Raw genomic sequence first — 21,434 nt, forward strand, 5'->3', positions numbered from 1 at the left:
TCCGCTTCCGCAAGCACTTCAAGGTTAGAATTCCCTGTTTAAATAATGAATTATAAGACAGCGAAGAGAGACTTTGTGGAAAATAAAAGGTTGAGATTGCTCTTATTGGAGGGGCCTCTCAGAAGGGATGAGAAGGGAACAGATTCAAAACGAGTCTCCAGAGACGATGCTAGCTATGAGAGGTAGAAATGCAACATCATCCGTTTCTCTCCTTCAGTCTTCTTCTGTCTTGTGTGTGTGTCCTGAGGTTTAAGGTCAACCCACACAACATTGTACAGGTTTATACTACTACAGTCGACTACAGCTACGCACTAACGCCTCCCTCACTCCACAGGCTGTTGCTTACACCTCCTATAATGCTGCGTTTCCATCAGAGAGAGACATGTCAAGCTGAACACAGCAGGAAGTCTACTTGCTGTGGGTACTTCAGAAGGGAACCAGGGGGGATGGTGGGAATTAGTGGAAATATACATCTCCTCCTCTGTTCAGAGTCTTTGTAGTGCGGTGACTATGGGGAATGTGTATGTGTTGGAGCCCGTGTGTGTTTTTGGTGTTCACAGCAGTGCCAAAGCCCCCACTAACATAAAGCCTCCTACCATCACGGAGGATAACTTAGGCTCCAATTACTGTGCTGCGAGTGTGTATATGGTTGAGGTAATAATAGAGTAATGGAATAATAGAAGGAAAAAAAGACATTCTGTGGAGAAAGGGTGAACAAAGATAGATACGGCTCTCTATCGAATTAACTTTGCAGAACAAAAACGTATTCTTAAAATCTGAAGGTGTGTTTGCATTTGAGGATAGGGGAGGATATTTGGCTAATTTATTTTTAAACTCCTGTACTGAACTTTGCCTCAAATATTTAACCTCCACACACTGCTTAAATATGCTCTGTCATCATATGTTTATAGATTACCTAATGTATAACTACAATAAAAACTAGGTTGAAAGGCCCAGAGTTATTGAAAACAAGTTGGTAAAGCAAGCCGGGTAAAATGGAAGTCTTAAAGAAACACAATTAACTGCAGTCCCATTGGTCAGATGACCACTTGCATTGATGTTAAAAAAACATAAGACGTAACTCTTTTTGATCCTGTTTTTTCCTGAGTTTAAAACTTTCTGTTGCAAATAGTGATGCTGTAGTTTGAATATCACACAGTTGGAACACAGATTTGCAGCAGGGAAACTAAAGTCTGCTATCTTTAGTTTGCAAATAATGCACTGGAATACTTTTTCCAAAGGTGTGGGTTAGAGTATAAAGTTGCTTTTCAAATATGTAAATTAAATGTACCTTCCTCTGAAACAAAAGACAATAATCATCATGTAAGAAGAAATGACCTGTAAACAATGTAAAACACAGTTGTGATGAGATGAGACTGCAAAGTTAGATGTGAAATGACAACTTCCAGTATATGAGCTAACGGAAGGCAAGCAACCTTTACCTCGTCATTTTCATCTGGAAGTCATTCCACCTTAGCCACGGAGTGAGGGAGTGAGTGAGTGTGTGTGTGTGTGTTCTGTGTAGGACATAGAGCAATGTGAGAAGGATCCAGTTAGCACAGTCGCACACTGTGTGCTTTGTAGATATGTGGCACTCTCGTATCTGTTTTTTGATCGGAGCAGATGTGCGTCAATCAATCTTATCTGGGCTCCACACACTCTCGAGCTAACCTCCAGAGGTAGGACAACCAATACTGAGAGCCCTGAGCCACTCATAGTATCATTAGACACCTTGAGCAAATTGTCTCTTTGTGTGTGTGTGCGCGTGTGTGTGTGTGAAGAACACGGTGCAGAGCGTAAAAAGGTGCATTCGAGGACAGACAGAATAAGAGAGAGAGAAAGTGACAGCTTGAACTGAAAACCCAGATTACCCTCGTCTTTATGTGTGCGCCATTATCTATTCCTGAGAACTTAGTCTTCAGCACATCATGCTGAGGCAGAATCAAACCTCTCGCCAGCTGTAAAGTAGGCTGCTGCACAGAAGGCTGGCATTCGCTACAGATTAAGAATCAATGCTAATGTGCCTTTCGAATACGCGGGAGGTGGATGTGATCAAGGAAGAAGTATGGCACATCATGCTCAGCAAAACGCATGAAACAAAATCAATTCAAACATCCCGATGATGCGAAAAAAACCTGTGATCCAAGGTACGCTGACGCCTTGTTACATGCAAGACTAAAATAGCACAATTTCCTGTCACCTGTCTTCAATGAAGTGATTTGTTCTAGTACGAGTAGTCCCTCATTTAAAAAAATAAGAGAGAATGATAAAAAGTGAAGAATTTAAAATCAGGGTGCTTGCCTCTATCAGAGGTGATGCTCTCAAATAGCAACTAAATGACGTTAATGACAAATGTATGCAGTTCTACTTATTGCTTACCTCGACATACGTTGCCATTGTCAGGTTCAAATCCAGCCTTGCATGTGCAGCTACCGATAGGAACCATCCACTCTCCGTCTCCATTGCAGTACAGCTTTATGGGGACATCTACTTCCTCCGAGTTGGGAATGCAGATTCCTCTTGCAATTACCAGGGAGGTGCTCTCAGCTCCCGTCATGGTCTCTGGAAAGATTGCAAAGTTCTGGACCACACTCGGGCACTTCTTATAAAACACCCTGACTGACAGCAGAGACATGCAGGCGCCATAGTCCTGAAACGCCAGGTAGAAGCCATTTTTCGACAATGGACCAAAGCTCCGCACTTCTGTGTTGACCTTCATCAGGCGTCCGCCAAAGTCCACCTGCGAGAAGCTTTCATCGGCAGCAATGGTGTCCACCTTGAGGTAAGGGGCCTCCATCCAGAAGGCGGTGCCTTTAGTGGCAATGACAGCGTCCGTTTCATAGTAATAGAGATTAAACGTCTCCTTGCACGAGCCGGGGACGTTGGGGATGGAGCTGCAGTCGCGCACGGTGAATCGGATCTCCACGTAGATGCGCTGCGATCCACGCCGGTCGATGAAGGTGGTGAGGAGCCAGTTGTTTTGACTGGACTCGAAGACATTACACACCTGGTAGGTCCTGATTGTGTTAAGGTTTTCATCATAGCCACTCACCTCCTCCCACTACAGAAAGAGAAGGAGAGAGAAGAGTGCACATGGTTGATTAGTAATCAGTGGTGGTAAGGCTGTGGTGCTTCCTCATTTTTTGATAGGGAATGCTAATATTGGCTGAGCCACGGATCATTTGTACACATATCAGTAATCTCCCTAAGGCACTAACTTTGAGTCTACTTCCTGGATTAACAGAAGGGAATCAGCTGTGTCGAGCTGTCGGGTTTATTCAGCTATACACACATCCTTCTTTTTTGGAATTATAAACAATTCTTGAAGTGCAGCAACAACAAAAACAACACGTCTTCTTCTCCAAATACGCTCAACTGCTGCAGTATGTGTACTGCCAGTGTGTAAACCCCGTAATTACTTTGGATGTGCTGCCATTTGCCATCGAGGGCCGAAATAGGCTAGGCAACCACAGTTGATGCGGTACAAAATATGGTTTGTAACTAATTAAAGATTATGCACTCTTGAATTACAATTAGAAAGATGGGGACTGCTACGTGGCAGCCACGAGCCGGTCGGATGGAAAGGCATTTGCCTGCAGACCGAACTGAAATACACTGCAGGCCATTTCTTGCAGGTGTGACCCAGAAAGTATGCTGGATGAGAATGGGAGGCTCCTTGGGGTATTAACTCAGTGCACAAAATCATGATGAAAATGTGCCATTACCATTTGGCTGGAATCACTGCGAATCGGAAAAGACAAATTACTGAAATTAAAAGATGGTTGCCTAGAAGCTGGCTTTCAGATAAACATTTTTTTGAAGAACTGTCCAGCTGCACAAAAGTTGGTCAGGCTCAAATTTGTAGAGGCAGACAGTCTAATATATTCTTCATGTGATATTTTTATTTGTAAAGCTATTTTGATGTGTGTGTGTGCTACACTTTGGCATCTGGCTGTAGAGCAGACAGGAGGAAAGAAATACAAAAGCAGACAGTCACATAAAAGCCGCACTGACTTGAAATGAATATTTTGTGGAGCAGAGAGTGATTTGAAACATTTTTTTTTTTTTTTACATTTTCTCCTCAAATCACTTCCACTGTCTGTAATAACACCATTCTTTTTACTCCTACAACAGCTTGGCACACAGATGTATTCCTCCGACCCCACCAATGCCGCAAACAGCTGTAGGCCAGGAGGAGTTGATGAGGTCTATAGAGGAGTAGGTGGGCGTCCAGGTAGTTCATGCTTCTTGTGAGCATTATATTTATTGTTGCTTGTTTGGGTCAGGTGGGGGCAGGGAGAAGACGAGTGGAGAACAGTGACACCGCTGACATGATAAACGAGTTTACAGGAGGAGGAGGTGCAAATTAAAGCCTTTTTTCCCACCGCTGCTCCCTCGGTGCCCACTCTGTTGTACTCTCCTCACCCTCTCCTCTCTTCCCCTTCTTGTTCTCTTCCCTCGTCTCTGCTCTGTAATGACCATTCATCAAGATTACAGGAAGCTGTCCCTTTCAGCACTGCCTGTTCATTAATACAGCTAGCCCTAGGCTCCTCTGCACCCGTCTGCTCCAGTCTAGGAGGGGGTCCTCACCACCCCTCGTCTAGCCAAATGACCACCATCTTTCACGCCAAAGAGATGCCCAAGGCATCTCCGATAATGCCCGTCTGAAATCTGTCCAGATATTCATTGGCCCATGTAATAATGAGCTTTATTTCCTCCTCGGTAGATATATTCGGTGCCACCATTGTGTCAAAGACAAGGAAAACTATTACAGGTGCATCAGTTACTTAGCAGAAATCAAACTTTCGCATCCCTCCGGCGCTTTTTTACGCTTGTGTGCGTGCACTCAGGGATCGTGCTGTTCATAATTTGATGGTTTACCGACCACATATTGATTTGCTGGCCGTTGTTTTGCTGCTGAAGAGCTAGAGGCGACACAACACATTTCTGCTTCTGTAGGTCCAAAACATTTGATTACTTGGAGTATTAACATCAGTGTGCATTCTTAAGCATTGTTAGCATTCCTTCTGTTTTAACAACATTTAAATGCGTGCGACACACGCATTTAAATAGCAAGGACACTATCCACGAAAGCAGCAACACGCCAATACTGCCTAGGTTTCCTACTTCTATTTTCATTTCTTTGCTCTTCCTTTTACATCATTTAAATCAAATCTTTTTTTCCAGCACTTCTCCATGACATCTCTCTGACCTTGCCAAAGGAGAGGGAGAAGAGAAGGCAGCATCACCCGTCACCTTACCGATAATGGAATTCCCTGATCCTTGCATCCATTTGCTCTTCAAGGATTTGTTTAATACGACACTGTTCGTCACGCACTGCGTATATATTTAGTCCATGCGATGTGGACATAAGCGCAGATGTATGTTCGAGCCATGTATCATTCATATCGGCTCAAGATGAACAAGGTGTGGAAGACTGGAGACTGGAGTGTGATCTCTATGTTCCAGAGTCCTCGTTTGTACTACTCCAACACATGTCCTCCCTGCTGTAGATAATGGTCTCTGACAGAGAAGGCACCACAGAGATGTGGATTGCATCTTAATGAAATTGAAATAAAAAACGAAATGAATACAGTTGGTAGAGAGATGAGACAGATCGACATCACTTTCGAGAGTCTTTTATGTGCCTTTATAAAGTCAGCTCTCTCCGAATCAGTTTCACTGTACACATTTCTGCATCGCTGCGTATATTTTATCATTACCGATCTCACTGAACACAAACTTTCTTGCTGATGAATAACCAGACAACAATTCAAAGCCTCTTTACACAACACTTATTTTTACGCCAACCAATGTAGCTCAAGCGCAAGTTCAATCAGGAAGGCACTCACTAGTAATCGCTGTCTTTCCTCTCCTTGTAAGAACTCTATCAGCTGATTGGGGGCGTGCACTTTTAAGTAACCAACCAGATTCGGCACACCGGGTCCTCAAGCCAATCATATCGTTGCTGTCAATCTTTAAATAGTGTTCTCCTCTCTGCTGCTGTCAGGTGTCATTTCAGCTAAGCAGATGCAACCCTCCTCCACCCCAGTCACCTCCAGTCAGCATCACAGTCAGGCTCCTGATGCATCATCAGTGCAGCAACTCCTTTCATCACCACCACCAGTGTCTGGACTCCAGGGGGGATTAGGCCTATTGGACCTCAGTATCCCTACCCTCGGTGATAGTACTTCAGGATGGAGTCCAATCGCCAAAGACTTTGCACTTTTGCATATTTGACGCTTGTATAATAAATCATTGTTAAACTTATGAAACAAGTCTCTCCTGATTGAAAATGTACCCATTGGCTCCACTCTAATAGCTTTACATTTGCCAGTAATATAAGAGACTCTCTTCCCTACGCCTGATTGTCAAGTGTGGCCATTGTGTGTGTCATTATGGCTTCACTGTTTTATGGGCAGTAGTAGGAGATGGAGGAGCTATAGATTCACGGAGCACTTAATGTTTGTTTTAATGACCAGTCACAGCTAGCTGAGCTAGAAGCTGAGCGAGAAGAGAGGGCGGAGGAGAGAAAAGGACAGAGTGATGGATAAAAGAAAAACACAAGAAATCAAGTAGAATGGGGGTAATATATTCAGGCTGATGTTGCCCTTCGCACAGCCTCAGCTCGCTGCCATCAAGCCATCAATACTCTGCCCTCATAAAGGCCATTCATCACATTGATCTCCTGCCATTACCGGTACCTTCAAAGGCAAAAATAACACAGAGCAGCTCAGATGGCCAAAGTCTTGCTCTACCACAGGACCACAGCAGCCAACAGTGAGCTGACGTAGGGCTGAGGGTAACCTATCAGAACCTGGATGTAACACATGTGGACAATAATAGGAGAAATGGACTGGACGAATGAGTTATTTAGCAGGCATGGTGGCAACAGGACAGGAGGCACCGCACACATGCTGTAAGATTCCAGTCAAGCTTGATACAGATATAACAAGAGCTATGGAGAAGAGGTCTGGTCTGAGAATAGTACAAACGGTTATATAGCCCATTACACCAGGTTCATCTTTTGTTTTAGAAAAACCTTTTTAGGACCTTTAGGAGCAATTTTTACTTGCTTTTGAACTCAAGGTGTTATGTGGGAGTTCGCAGGTAGGACCCAAACGCAAGACCACAGGAGACAGAAGTTACTATGAACAGGTTTTATTTCGAATGTGTGAAGGTGTGGAGCCCGTGGTCCGACACCAGAGTGGCAGAGCGACGGTGTGAGGCCCGTGGCTCGACACCGGAGGGCTGGCAGCTTGACGGCGAGAGTAGTCCGTGTCACACAAGGAGGGCAGAGCGGCGGAGTGTAATCCATACACACAAGGAGGGCAGAGGACGCCACAGGGTTGACGCGGGTGAAAAACGGTACGACCTGACAACCCCAGACTGCAGGGCCAGAGCTTATGTAGTGCCAGGAGACTCATTAGTGGGCCCTGAGTCTGGTGTGTCAGGCAGCAGGAGGTGATCAGCTGGAGTGTCCTCAGCTGTGCACACTCAAGGGTGTGGCCATGGAACGTCAGGTCAGACAGGGATCCTGGATCCTGACACAAGGAACCTAGATCCTAATGTAGTTATTGAGCCATACTTCCTATCCCCTAAAAGTCCCTGCTCTGTGGATTTTGCAGAGCTGACCATTGCAAACGCAACTACATGGGTGCCAGTGGTATCAATGTTTCGATGCTGTCACTATTTGGCAGACTCTATTAAGTGTTGAACCCTTTTTTGTTCGTGGGGCTCCATTTTTCCAGGAATTCTTTGGTGTCAGGATGTCAGTGGTTGCCACAAAATGAAATACAACTTCTGTCCTGATATACTGTAACTCTACACTTAATCATACAAATCAGCCAAAAACACTTGGCAGCCAATAGGTCTGGTTGTGGCTCAGGCTTAACATACTCAAAGACGGTTCTTGACTACTTTAAGCTCCTAACTTAATGGTAGTCAATTTACACGAGATGGAGAAAGAGAAGCATCTACTGGGCTGATCTTTAACCTCCGGTCTACGGTCTGATTCTCAGTAGACTTCCTACTAACTCAGTGCTTTTAAAATCCATCAGCACCAGTTAATACAGTTACATGCTCAGACATACTGAACACAGATGGATGACGAGCAGCTCAGAGCATTTCCACATAAAAGCTCCTCTGCCTAGAAAGGTCTACAAAATGCCATCGTAAATAGCACATGATCGCCTGGAAATTGTTTCTTGAACGGCCAGCAAAACTCCCATTATTCAGTCTGATGATGGGCTTTTACAGCAGGACCCAAGGCAAGAGGTGTACTTAACAGTGGACAGCAATGGCCAAATGTAACTGCTCCACCACCATCATGTTCCCCTCAACTTTGTCCCAGACGACGCTCTGCTGGTGCAGTTTACAACGAAATGATTTGTTCCCTTTTCAGTTAAAGCACTCAACTTTGAGCTTATAGCCTTCAAAAGGTTGCTTCTTTTTTTGGGGGGGGGATCCCCAAAGAATTCCAGGACTAGATTGTGTTTATATAGCTTTTCTGCCAACAGTACTATAGCTGTAATAAAATGGCTGGCACTTTCTACCCAAGGCTTGTCTGTTCATCTATCAATGCAGGACTAAAACATGTGGGTGGAGGCAAGCAGGAGATTGCTTTTCATACTACAAGTTTAGGATGAATATTTCAATAATGAACCTATTTGTTATTCATGGCAACACAACATTGTACCATGGCAGGGAAAGTATACCTTCATAGAATCCATTTTTTTTATAATTAAGCATGAATAAATCAGCATTTAAAGAGCTGGCTTTTGATAAAAGGAGAAAAGAAAAGAACAGGGAAGGGTGCACATGCAGGTGAAATTCGCATTAACATATTTGCAAAGGCCAAGGTCTCCGAAGGACGGTGGATTATAGTTGCACATGAAAAGCTGAGATAGGGATTGAACTCTTCATGGACGTGCTGAAAGATGCTCATCTCACCGCTGACGGTAATCACAAGACAGTTTTTTTCTTTACAGAGGTCCCTCTGACTTAGTGGGGATATTTGCATTTCAACCTTTGCGTCTGGTCTTTGAAGTCAAATGAATGGACATGTCATGTAGCAACAGTTGGTTTGCTTTGGCAACAATAACTGCTGCTGCTACATTTACTCACATCCTCTCACAAGCTTTGAGACACATGCTGGTCTTGTGAATTCACCGATTCTGAAAGCTACGCCTCCTCCTCCTCACACACAAACACACACACAATCAGACTTGGGCCTCTAAAATATGCAGCGGCATGATTGCTATTATCATTTCTGATCAGCTGTGTTATTGAATGAGGGCTGCTGTCAGACCAGTTGCATGGGAATGATTATTTTGCGCGGCATCTGTGGCCTAGTTCCGCCCGGCTGAATGTGATGGATGGGGAGGAAATGGTGATGTCTGCAACACTCCCAGTCCTGCCAGATCCCAGCCACTCTTATAATTACAGTCCCACGGTTTGACTGAGCCCACATAGAACTCTGTCCGTCTGCATCAGAATGAGACACACTGGAGATCTGCTCCCCGGCCACGCCCAGGCCACCGATCAATGCATTTACTGAACTGAGGTGTTCGGCAAGCGAGATAGTGTTGATGTTGCTGAGTATACATAAAAACGACTCAAGGCTTTTTTTTTTTGCTTCATTGGTACAGGGGGCTTTTATACCAAATTTGTGTCGTTTATAGCGAGTGAGAAATAAGCTGTGTTGACACATTATACGCAATTTCGTCTCCATGCTTCCAAATGTCTTTGATCTGCCTTTTTTTTCCAGATCCTGTACGAGATGCACATAATGTGGCATCACACTGCGCCATTCAAGTGAACAATCCACTCAGGCGCCCCCACTACCCCACTCCTCTTTCCAACTTTTGTAATATCATTATTAACGCTCGCTTTTTCAATTACGTGCTGGTTGCTTTGAAGCGCCAGTCGATCTGCTGGGCTGAAGATGTTTTTAGACTGAGCCGCTATAGGGAACACATCCCTCACAGATATTGTAGTAGTAGTTACTACTGTAGTTACTCAGTGAACACAAATGCTCTTTATTTCCAGCCAAGAAGAGTGACATTTAAATGTTAACCACAGGCAATTTAGCCTCATCATTACAGAAGATATAAAATTTGAAGACCTTATTATCAACACAAACATAACTCACAGAGAATGATGGGTGGTGGAGCGTTTAAAAGGTTATTTTATATGTATGTCGGTGGAAAAACCGAAACAAGTGACTTATACATGATGTTTAAAATAGAAAGAATGTCTACTAGACGACTTATATTTAATCACTTTTTACGATTGAAACGTGGCAATGAAAATGAAAGATGATGGCTCTAACTCTAAATTAGAAATTCTACCTCCCATTTCACATATTGTTACATCTACATGAACATTTTCTACTATAGAAGTCATTGTAAGTGTCAGTAGTCTCCAATTATTAATTGTGTTGCTAAAAGATAGTAACGTGGTCATTTGTGCACGTCTTTACACAGTTATCACATAAGGCTGAAATGAGTGTGCCTAAAAATAAAAAGCTTCATTCACTTAACAATGCATGTAAAAAGAACAAAAACAAGGTAATGTAATTGTGTTGAAACAGAGAACTGTTTCCTGAAGACTTTGATCACAGGATGACCTGGTAACACCCACTCAAGTACCTTCACAGGAAGCATGCAGCTCACAGTGCAGGTACTTGCAGGGCTTTCAGTCTCCAGAAGCAACATTACCTGGAGTCGCCCTGTAGAAAAGAATCAACCTTATGGATCTGTTGTGGAGGATCGTAAGGAGGACGACTTAATGATTCATCACAACTGTGTGTCTACCGGTATATTGAAACTGGAGATGTGCCCACGCACCAGCAGGTATGTAAAGAGAAGAAAATGAAAATTCTAAAAGTGGATGACGAAGGGCAGGAGAGATACAAATTCACAGATGGAGCAGAATAAGAGTGAGAGTTTAAATAATTCAGAGTGACGAAAAATGGAGTGTATTAACAAGGGGTGAAGGGAGTGAAAGCTGTCACTCTGCAGGATCCCTGGCCCCCTATGGCCGAAGGCGAGGCCATTTAGGGACAAACCATAAAGAAGGTGTCAGCAGGGGACGGGAGAATGGCAAAGTATCAATGCTTTTGGGTGCAAAGAGGCCCCAGCCTGTCTATGTGCGCATGTGTGTATGTGTATAAAAATCCTTCAAAGCAGGACACCTGACAGCCTTATATCCTCCAGACACAAAGACACGGAGAGGGAGTGAGGGTGAGGGATGTTGGTTCGGTAAATATAGAGCAAAAAGGCAGTCTTAGCTTTGAGACAGACGAGCTGGAGTAAAGAAACAGTCAGTGTGGGTAAAAAAAAAAGGAGGATTTCTGCCAGCTCGGTAGGGCTGCAGAAATAGCAGGCACTACAGGTACTGCAGCAGAAACACAATCACTCCCACACACATAAGTCAGCCTCCAGCCACTCCCTCGCACTCCTCCAAATTCATGCCAAATTAAAGAAGGACTCATTTTCTCCATTCTTTTCTTGCCCTAGTTCTAGCACTTTGTTCTTTTATTCATCTCGGACGAAAAATCTGTCCTTGGCTCCTAATACATCCGAGAGAATTCTTATGTGTGAAATATGGAGGGGAAATCCACAGGAAGGAAATACATATTTGAGGTAGTCACATTTTCAATAGAGGCAAGTAAAAAATGTGGAAAACAAAAGGTTAAAAAGAAATGATGATGATGAAGCCTGATTTAGCTTTTAACTATATTATGTTGATGTTGCACACATACTGTACTGGTCTGCTCTGTATGTAGATGCTGCTGTGAATGAAATCTTACCAACAAAAATACAAATGTTCAGAGCTAAAATATGATATGGGAGTGGTTCTACACGCAGATTAACAAAATGACATAGGCATACAAACAGACACACACACACACAGACCCACACGTGCACAAACACACACAGGACAGAAAGCAGTGGTTGCATTGTGATCTCAGTGATTCGTTGTGTTACTATTCTGGTCTTCATCACGAGCAGAGATGTCCGTGTCTGAAGTCCAGGCAAATGTTGCAGTCTAGCTACACTCCTAAATCACACTCAATAACCATGGAGGCAAAATGAAACAGGTCTCACTGATATGACAATGACGGTGTGTGTTTGATATAGATTAAACTTCCTTTTAACCGTTCAGTGATTCCTGAAGAGTTTATAGGGAGTTATGTATATTAATATGTAAATATATGCATGTGCTAAATTCTCACATACACACTTTATACAAATGTGCAGTTTCCATCCATCTGTCTGTGTGTGTGTGTGTCTGTGTCTGCATGTAATGAAGGCACTCGTCTCACCTGGCCGCTGAAGCGCAGCCAGCATGACTCACTGTCGTTTTTTCTCCTCTCATTCCATTTCAGCTCGAGCTCTGCAGGTTCAGAGTTCCTCTCTCTCTCTCTCTCTCTCTCTCTCTCTCTCTACTTCCAATCAGCCTCTTTCTCCCTACTGTCCACCTTTCGCTCTTTTTTTTTTTCTTCACTTTCCTCATTTTACTTTTCCCTCCCATGTTCCCTGATGCCGGTTGCCTGCCTGTCTGTCTGTCACGATATGAATAATTGAGGTGTATTGAGTCTGGTCAGCAGATGGTGAGATGGCTGTTATGGATCTGTCTGTGCTCTTTAGGAATCGCTGAATGTATGCTGACACCTGTCCAGTCAAGGCCCACAGGAGCTTTGCTTAAGCCTAGGCCGGGCCCGCCCCAAAAAACACCTATCCAGCAACACCTGCTCTTTTGCACGCTCACATATGCCGGTGCAGATATGCAACAGCGAACTCCATGTGAGATCCATTCCTTCCCATCCATTCCTTCCCTTATTTTGCACCTGCTTCAACCAAATGACAAGGGGGGTTTCTCCAAAATCTCATCATCTTTCTGCTGGCGTCTCACTCCAAACGCTGTTTCCTGTCCGTTGTGTCCCCCAGCATTTATCCTCCACACCCCTCCCTCTGCTCACTTAGCTGACTCTTTATCCCTCTTCTCCCCAAGCTCCTTATAACCACACCAACCTGCTCTATTTCCACATGCTTGACAGCACCCACAGCCTCTCGGCGCAGCCCCTGCCACCCCGCTGACCCCTCAACCCCCCCCCCCCCCAAGGCTCTCAACTCTCTCTCTCTCTCTATGACCTCTCAGAGTCACATGAGTTAACCCGAGCTCTCTTCCACAGGCACACCCTCAGCTGGATGTTGCAGTGCTACAGGGTAGCCATTTTTGGTTCGGTTCACACACGATCTCTTACACTCTCTCACTCCAGTTTCTCCATATCCCCGTCCCTCCTCACGCCCCTTTGCTGATCCTTCAACCCTTTTCAGCTCCTCAGTCATCACTCCCGTTTTTTCTTCTCCCAGCTCCTCTCATCCCTCACTCTCGGCCCCTTGCTCTCTTCCTCACTCCTCACTCCCCTAATCCCATCCGCTTTTTTTAAAATCTCGCTCCCCATTTATCAAAATGAAGGAAAATAATCAAGATTTTTTTCTATTTTCTTACAATTTCGATCACCTTAGTCATCAACATTTTTGTGGGTTTTTCAGGGAACATCTCCAGTTACAACAGGGGTCTTATGAAGTTGTCGTCACTGCTTATAATGGCAAAGAAGGGAGAAAAGCTCGTAGAAAATGTGACTGGAGAGACATAAAGAATAATACCCTCCTTTCCTCATAAAATGATTGTAATACGATACCCCGATTTGTCACTTTCCTTACTTGCTTCTCTGCGCAGTGTATGTGCTTACATCATGCACACAGGAAACCAGATTACTGTGAGAAATCAAGCAGGAAATCAGATAACACAACAATTACATCCTCAACAAAAGTTTGACAGCTTTAAAACTCACATTGAATTGGTGAGTAATCTGATTTCTGCCTGTGCACTACCATGTCTAGACAGATATTGTTTAATTGTATCCAACTAAACATGGTATGTAGGGAATGGTGTTTGGACCGTTAAGCAATGGCTCTGTAGTGGGAGCACTTTTTTTTTGTGTCATTTTTCTACACCGAACATAAAATTGACTTTTGCAAACTAAATTATGCAATGGTTCAACTTTTTAATTGCTTTAAGTTGTACTTCAAGACCGACCGTGGATTTAATCGTTTTGGTTGAAAGGATGAGCTGTTTCGCTGCAAGTTATTTTTGCAGATATTTCTTTTCACCTCGCTGTAGGACTTTTTATGTGGTCTTTATCATGCACACATAATAAAAACCCTTTAGAAATCTGTATACATGACCAGGAAATCATTATTTTCCTAGGCGGTTCATAGGTTGTGTTAAAGGGGACATATCATGGAAAAAGTGCAGTGCTTTTGGGTATCTGGAGTGCCTACCAAGCCACAAACTATATGAAATAAGACAACCCAGTCAGTTTTTTGTGGGCTGCCTAGAACTAAAAACACGTGATTCAACATGCCATTCAGATGTTGCTGCCCTTCCTATGTCACATGCAGCTCATTAAAATATAGAATACACAATAGAATTTATGTGAGTATCTAGTGCACCAAGAGGAGACTATAGGACTTTTAGAGACAGGCGCCAAAATGGAGCGTTGAGACAGAGGGCGGACGCGGGTATATTCAGACAGACAGAATGAACATTAAAGCACAAACATATTTTCTAGTAGAAACTCAAAACACACGTACAAACCTAAAATGAGCATATCTGTCCCCTTTAACTCATCTTATTTCAATCGGTTAACCTGATGAAGAAACCCAGGTTTGAGTGTGTTTATTTATTATTTCTTACCTATTTAATGCATGTTCAGACTGATGGCTTATGATGATACTTGAATTTCAGATGATGTTTCAGAAAGCCAAGTTACCGGTACTGTTGATAACTAAGAATAATCACATTCTAAGTGGCTGTAAATCTACATTAGCAAGGCCAGTGTTTCATTGCCTTTCATGTCTGCTCCGTCACCTTGCCACGTGGCAAGGTCGAGAGCCATTTGTCATAAAGTAGTAAGGATGTGCGTCAGACAACGTCAGAGAGTAACAGAGACAGAACGAGAGGACTGACTCACAAGGATGGAGGTCAGATAGAAACAGAGAAAAATGTACATTGGAGGTGAAAGTCCACAGAGGGGAAGGAAAGAATATATCCAACTGAAATGCAACAATAAAAGCTGGAGCAAGAATTCACATTATGAAGGAATATCATGATTTTGTTTCGATCTGTTTTCCTTCTGAGCCCTCGTCTCTAGCAGATGCTATCATAAGGGTGTGCATTCGCATCCCGCCGCTCCATTATACATTCACATGGCCAACCCTGATACGTCCTCGTGTTTACACCACTGGAACTAATGATGCTGCTTCTGCAATCCTTCAAAATTAACCCTTCTGGTCAGCCACACACAAACACACATACACACTGCTTACGAACTCCTGAAGGGGAAGTTAGTGAAGGGAAATTAATGAGATGCATCAAATAGCACAGGGACTAGTGTGTGTGTGTGTGTGCCTTTTCTCTTGTTGTGTGCGTTAGAGAGGCATTTATCAGGTTTGCAAAGAGAACAATTGACCACATAGCCACTGACTACAGCAACAAATACACATGATTAATAAAATAAGCATGTGTAGTCATACAAGTACGTATCTTTACATTGATACCGCCATAGGGCTACAGTCATTCTTATGAGATTTACCTTCAGCTGACCATTACATTAAATAGGTACGCTGAGATGGAAAACATAAGTCAAATATATCTGATTATGGATTAAATACTGGATTTCCAAATCAGCTGAACAAACGGGTGCACCAGCAACCCTCAAGGGGGAGTGTTGTACATGGAAATGATCAGATGTTGCAGGTTTGAATTACATATTTGAATCTCATGCAACAGAAATCCACCAATTAAAAACCTGCTGAAAGCTGTGTGTGTGTGTGTGTGTGTATTGAAGTACACATATGTGTGTGTGAGACAGTGTGCATTTCTACGCACCATGCTGCATCACTCACACACCACCAGTGAGGTCAAGGCAGCCGTGTAAAGTGGTACGTTCCTCCAGTGAGCGGTACATGAGTGTATTCTCCCTACAGAGGGGTCTCCCTGCCGAAACCTTTACACCAGGAGTATCTTAAAAGACCAACATGCCCCTCAAGAAGAAACTCAGAATCTCCGGGTTTGGTGCAAAGATTGATGTTGTGCAAAAAAGTCAAATCTAAATACAATTTAACATTAATTGTAACTATGTTGGCTCACCTGCAACATACTCACTTGCTTACTTTAAGTTTTCTTCTGGTGAGGACAGTCTGCTCACCAGCTACTCACCTTATCTTAAATGTAATCCAGTTGTATTTATATACAGCGAAATAAAAATGCATTTAAAGTCCTCACTGATTCTAGAAAACTATATTTGGTATGTATATCTATATAACTTTATTAGGATGAATGTCATCCATACAAGCAATACAGGAGCAGATATAAGCAAGATCTCAGCTGTACGATCCTGTTAGGATCCTGTGACACACACACGCACACACACATTCAATGAACACACAAGGTTATTCCAGGGTCCAGGTTGTTTTAATTAGTACTCCTTTGGGGAGAGAAGAAAAAGCGTGGACTGCCACACTCTCCAATGTTGAAAGCCAAAGCTCTGTTCAAAAGCAATAAAAGCTCCCTGTACGCGTGTGTGAAATGCCTCATGAAGACCCAAAGACCCAGAAAATGCAGGAAACAGTCATTGTCTGTTCTGGATGACTCCTGCAAGATATCAATGTTGGTCTACGGAGCTTGTCAGTGAATTATTGAATTACGGCACAGGGAACAAGGCCTAAAAATTATCTTTAAGTCCATTCGTGTAATAGGGCAATCATACGTCTGATTCTTTCAGGGGGAAAAAAGCGAACACTGTCCCCATTCTGATGACTTTGCACTTTCCTCCTTTTATGTGCATGAAACTACCGGAAAGTTGAAAATAGTTCTGAAAAAAGCCCTGAGCGTTTCCATCCTCTTTAGCTCCTCCTTCCCTGTTTCATCCCAATACCTCCACTGCCCTGCATAAATGTATCATTACAGTATCATTATGTCTATGGCATCCCCCAGCCTCCATTTACAGGGACTTAGGTACTGTGTCTGGGGCTTACGTGGACCCATTATATCATTAAGTCATTATGAGCTGGGACAGAGAGAAAATAATACCCATAATAGGAGCTTCATTGGGCACTACTTAAGTCTATACTCCCATCCTGCCTGCCTTCCTGTCTATTTGTCTGGCTGACCGTAGATCTGTATGCGCACACTGGGTTTCTTCCTCCCAACAGAAACATTTTGAACAGAAACGTCTGAAACCATTGGTATAGTCAGGATGCGTATATGTGTCGACAATAACTGACTCACCCCAGAATTAGGATACGCCGTCCAGCCCAGTTCAGCTGTGGCCACCCGAGTGTCCATCACGGTCTCTGCAAAGAAGAAAGAAAAAGAGAGGTAGAGAGAGACAAAGACAGCGGTTAGCCTCAGAAAAGCTATTTTGAGTATCATTCCACAGAGCTGAACCGCATTCAAGCCCCAGCGATCACTTGACACAATCGTTGATGAACAGAGAAGAGATGAATCCTTCAGAGCGTTTCATCCATCTCCGCTAGACTTCTAAGACAAGCGACATGGAAACAAAGCTTTGGCACTTTGCTGGAAGGAATGTCTGAGAGCCTCTGTCATGCTGTTAAATGCTGAGCTTTGTGTATTGTGTTCTCTCTGTGACAGCATGAAACTACACGATGTGCATCCTGCCTTTGTTTGCGTGAGTGCATGCATTTTGCACGGTATGCAGTCGTTTGTGAAAAAGAAAAAGAAAACGAGTGGATATTTTTGTATGCGTGTGTGTGCACATGAGAAACACCGTGTGGGTTTGCATGTGGTTGTGTGTGAGTGCTGCACTTTGTCACATTGTTAACGCAAAGAAAGCGGCTTCCACAACGCAGAGGGAGCCCTCCAAGGCGAGGCCATTGCTTAAAAACCTGAAACATAGTGTTGCCCTGTACTCTTGTGTCAGTTCTTCTAAACCCACAGCAATGTAATACATTTCCAAAGCATACAGTTTCTCTGTGATTTTCTGAGTATTGCATAAAATCTCAAGATGCACCTATATACCGTGAAAATGAGACGATGAAATGCTACAAACTCAAAAAGGAAAATTTGCCATAGGGGACCAGTTCAGAGGAGATTTGAATTGATCTACCACATTTTGGACTTGCATTACACAAGGTGTCTTATCTGGTCCCATACCTATGAAATATAAGACAAAGATTACCTCTAGCTAATCCGCAGTGACACAACGCAGACAAATAAGTCTGGCAGCTCACCCAAGACGTTTGTCAGCCCCGTTTTGATAAATATCTGCCGTGTTGGCACACTGATATCTTGAAACCCGATATACCTCCAGGAAAGAAGAGAGAAGTGACAGCTATTATGAACCTGTCTGTCTCTCTCTCTCTCTCACACACACACACAGATCTATAGAGTGATGGACTGGGTGACATGTTGGCCTTAGCAGTGTAATGATAGATTCATAATTTCCCCAGTAACAGACAGTTTATTCTCTGGCCTAACCCTTCCATCTTATAGAGAGGGAACCAGGGCATATTTCATGTTTTTCCATGAGCAATTGCGGTTGCTGTGTCTTTGGCTTGGACATCTTCCACTGTCACAGCACACGGTAAGCGAGACATCTCTCACTCTGACTGAATGCAAAGACGTAACCAACAGACGCTGTCCTCGTTTAAGAAGAGGTCCCAGCCATCAGCACCCTCCCTTTACCCACTCCTCCACAGGAAGCACAAACCCCGCAGCTGTTGCTTATTTGGAATCTGACTGAACTTGCGAGTGATTCAGAAATCATTCCAAATGATGGAGCACTCAAAGCCCGTCTTCTGCAGTTCAAGTGGTCTTGGTAAAAAAAACAAGTACACGATGAGTGACAAGGCACCAGTGGGAAAGAAAAAGGCCTTTCATTCTCAATCTCTACTTAGTGGAAGAAACTGTCCTCAGACATGAAACCAATTAGCCCAGGTAATTCAGCTGCACACACACACACACACACACACACACACACACACACGCACACACACACGCACACACTCGCATTCACCAGCCAAAACAGAGCAATTTTCTGTGTACACCTACGGTGACAGCCTTGTTCATACCCGGCTTCCATCAGAGTATTTCAATTTCCCTAAGATGAGCCTTGTCTTGTCTAGTTTCCACAGCCAGCCAGCTCCAGCCAGCTCCAGCCCGCCCGCCTGCCTGCCCGACTTGCTGTCAGCTGGGAGATAGGAGCATGAAACAGCCCTCAGCGCCAGCCAGCGTTGTGGGGACTGCCAACCCTTTCTCAGGGGAAATCACAGACGCTTTAGTCAAATCACACAGGCATTGGTTGGCCATTTCCCATTTCCTTTTAAAAGGAATGGATGGGGTGAAGGAGGCAGAAGATGGTGTAGGAAGGAGACAGAAAAAAGGTCAAAAGTCCATGGGAGGGGGGTGGGTGAGTTGCCTCGTGTGACCTAATGTCTACCATTAGCAGAATCTCAGAGTAGCAGATGAGTAAATGGAGTATGCTAAGTGGTTATTAGCAACAGGGTGGGGCTCACACAGCCGTCATGCCGTAGCTCGCGCACCTGTCTGCTGGCACTGGGGATTTGGAAAATGTCCCTTGTGTACGTGTATGTGTGTGCATTTGAAATGAGCTGTTTTGTGGACCATTCATCCATTTCATTTTTTTGAGTTTTGTTTCAAAACGAGCAGCCCGCATCAATTAGAAAAGACGGCTCTTTCAAAATTACAAGAGGTTTAGTTTACTATTGAAATTATAATTCATCATATGACCTCTTTGGGTGACTGTAAATTTGTATTTTAAGCATTTTAAGACACTTATTTCCTGGTGTCATCTCTCTTGGCTGTATGTGGGTTCCAGTAGCTAAACGCTGGGTTACTCCTCAGCTTAAGACCATAAAACCCTCGTAAAATCTATTCGTCCTCCCTTTCCATGGCTCCTGATTCCGATCGCAGTTATATCTGACCGGACCTCCCGTTACCCTCTTTCAGTTTTTACCAAGTCATTTGGAAGACAAGGAAAGACAACAGCTCGCTGTAGTCCTTCATGTTTGGAGGGTAGCCCAGAGTATTTTCTCCTGCATTTATATTCTGCTGTGTCAGCTCCACCTGCATGCTCCAATAAATTAAACACAGCCAGGTTCACTAGCAGTTCAGTTTGTGGGAAGATTATTAATATAGAGAGCCTAATATTGACTGTGTCATAAATCAATTGGAAAACAATAGCTTGTAGGTGTCAGGGTAGCTTGCTTTGAATGGATTCAAAGAGCCGCAAGGCTATAGGGGATGTATTGTGAGTACATTCCAGAATATTAGTTACTCTAAAACCTACAACGAAAGTGGATTGGCTCATTGTGTAAGGCTCACTCACGCTGATACATTACCAGCGTACGAGTCAAAACCCAGAAGTCTCAAACCGAGCCACAACAAAGGCTCGACCGAAGGCCTACAACTTCCAATGCCAGAAAGCACAGCTCCTTCTCATTAGTAGCAAGTGGTAGATCAATACCAAATGGTAGACTGTTTCCACAGATACAGAGGGAGGGAGGGAGAGAAATGAGGGAGCGAGAGAGACTGCATTAAACATTGATGGGGCCTTGCGCTACAGATCGATGAAGGCAGCCCTCTTCACACAATTACCCGTCAGCAAGCAGTCGCATGATACATCACAGACACATGGACGCTCGCATTTGGGGCGAAAGGGCATCTATAGAAATAGAAATAAAGAGCAGCGGGTCTAGATTGGCCAATCTCTCCATCCTCTATCTTTACGTATGACTTTAATTCTATGGGTTGAAAGTGAGAAATGGCAACATGTTTGTGTGATTCGCCCCTTTGTGGCCATGTCTTCTCTGCAGATTTCCCTTCCCAACACATGACACATTTTTTTCCATTCATCTGAACTTGAATCCCTCCTCCTCCTCCTCCTCCTCCTCCGCACATTTAGTAATTCAACGAGACAATCATGTCCAGATGCTGGATGCAAGGCTGAGAGGGGCTTCTCGTTGGGATTGTAGCAACAAACTGAAACAAGCTCCAAAGGGCCTTGAACAACATTATTTAAGAGGGGTTTATCTTTTCTCCGCAACTGATTCAAGATGGGAGGACCAAGAGAGGGAGCTGCAGAAGGGAATGGACAGACAGAAGGCGAGACAGAGAGATGAAAAACCGAAAGACGAAATCAGCGGGATTGAAATGAGCACTTAACAATGATGAAGCCCCAATGGTAGCCTGCTGAGCCTGGCATCTTAATACAGGGCTGAAAACAAAGTGACAAACAAACATGAGAAAAGGCTGCTGCGTCTCCAAACTAATCAGCCGTCCACTCGAGGGATTTATGAATAAAAAGGGAACAT

At 43.8% G+C, this 21,434-nt stretch overlaps 1 protein-coding gene across 2 annotated transcripts in view; it reads right to left on the reverse strand.

Moving 5' to 3' along the window:
- The window catches only part of ephb1 (EPH receptor B1), a gene marked incomplete at its 5' end in the record, with an annotated part of 141,711 nt that overhangs the window by 74,113 nt on the left and 46,164 nt on the right, over positions 1 to 21,434 (reverse strand). The window contains 2 exons of one of the 2 annotated variants that reach the window (XM_079284599.1): positions 2,380 to 3,061; positions 17,368 to 17,432. In XM_079284599.1, coding sequence (XP_079140725.1) covers positions 2,380 to 3,061; positions 17,368 to 17,432 — 747 coding nt within the window. Of the gene's footprint in view, positions 1 to 2,379; positions 3,062 to 17,367; positions 17,433 to 21,434 lie in introns of those variants that run through there. The other variant, XM_079284600.1, reaches the window with a different exon arrangement.

Source organism: Melanostigma gelatinosum (assembly GCF_949748355.1).
Source record: "Melanostigma gelatinosum genome assembly, chromosome: 15".
Classification (NCBI taxonomy): domain Eukaryota; kingdom Metazoa; phylum Chordata; class Actinopteri; order Perciformes; family Zoarcidae; genus Melanostigma; species Melanostigma gelatinosum.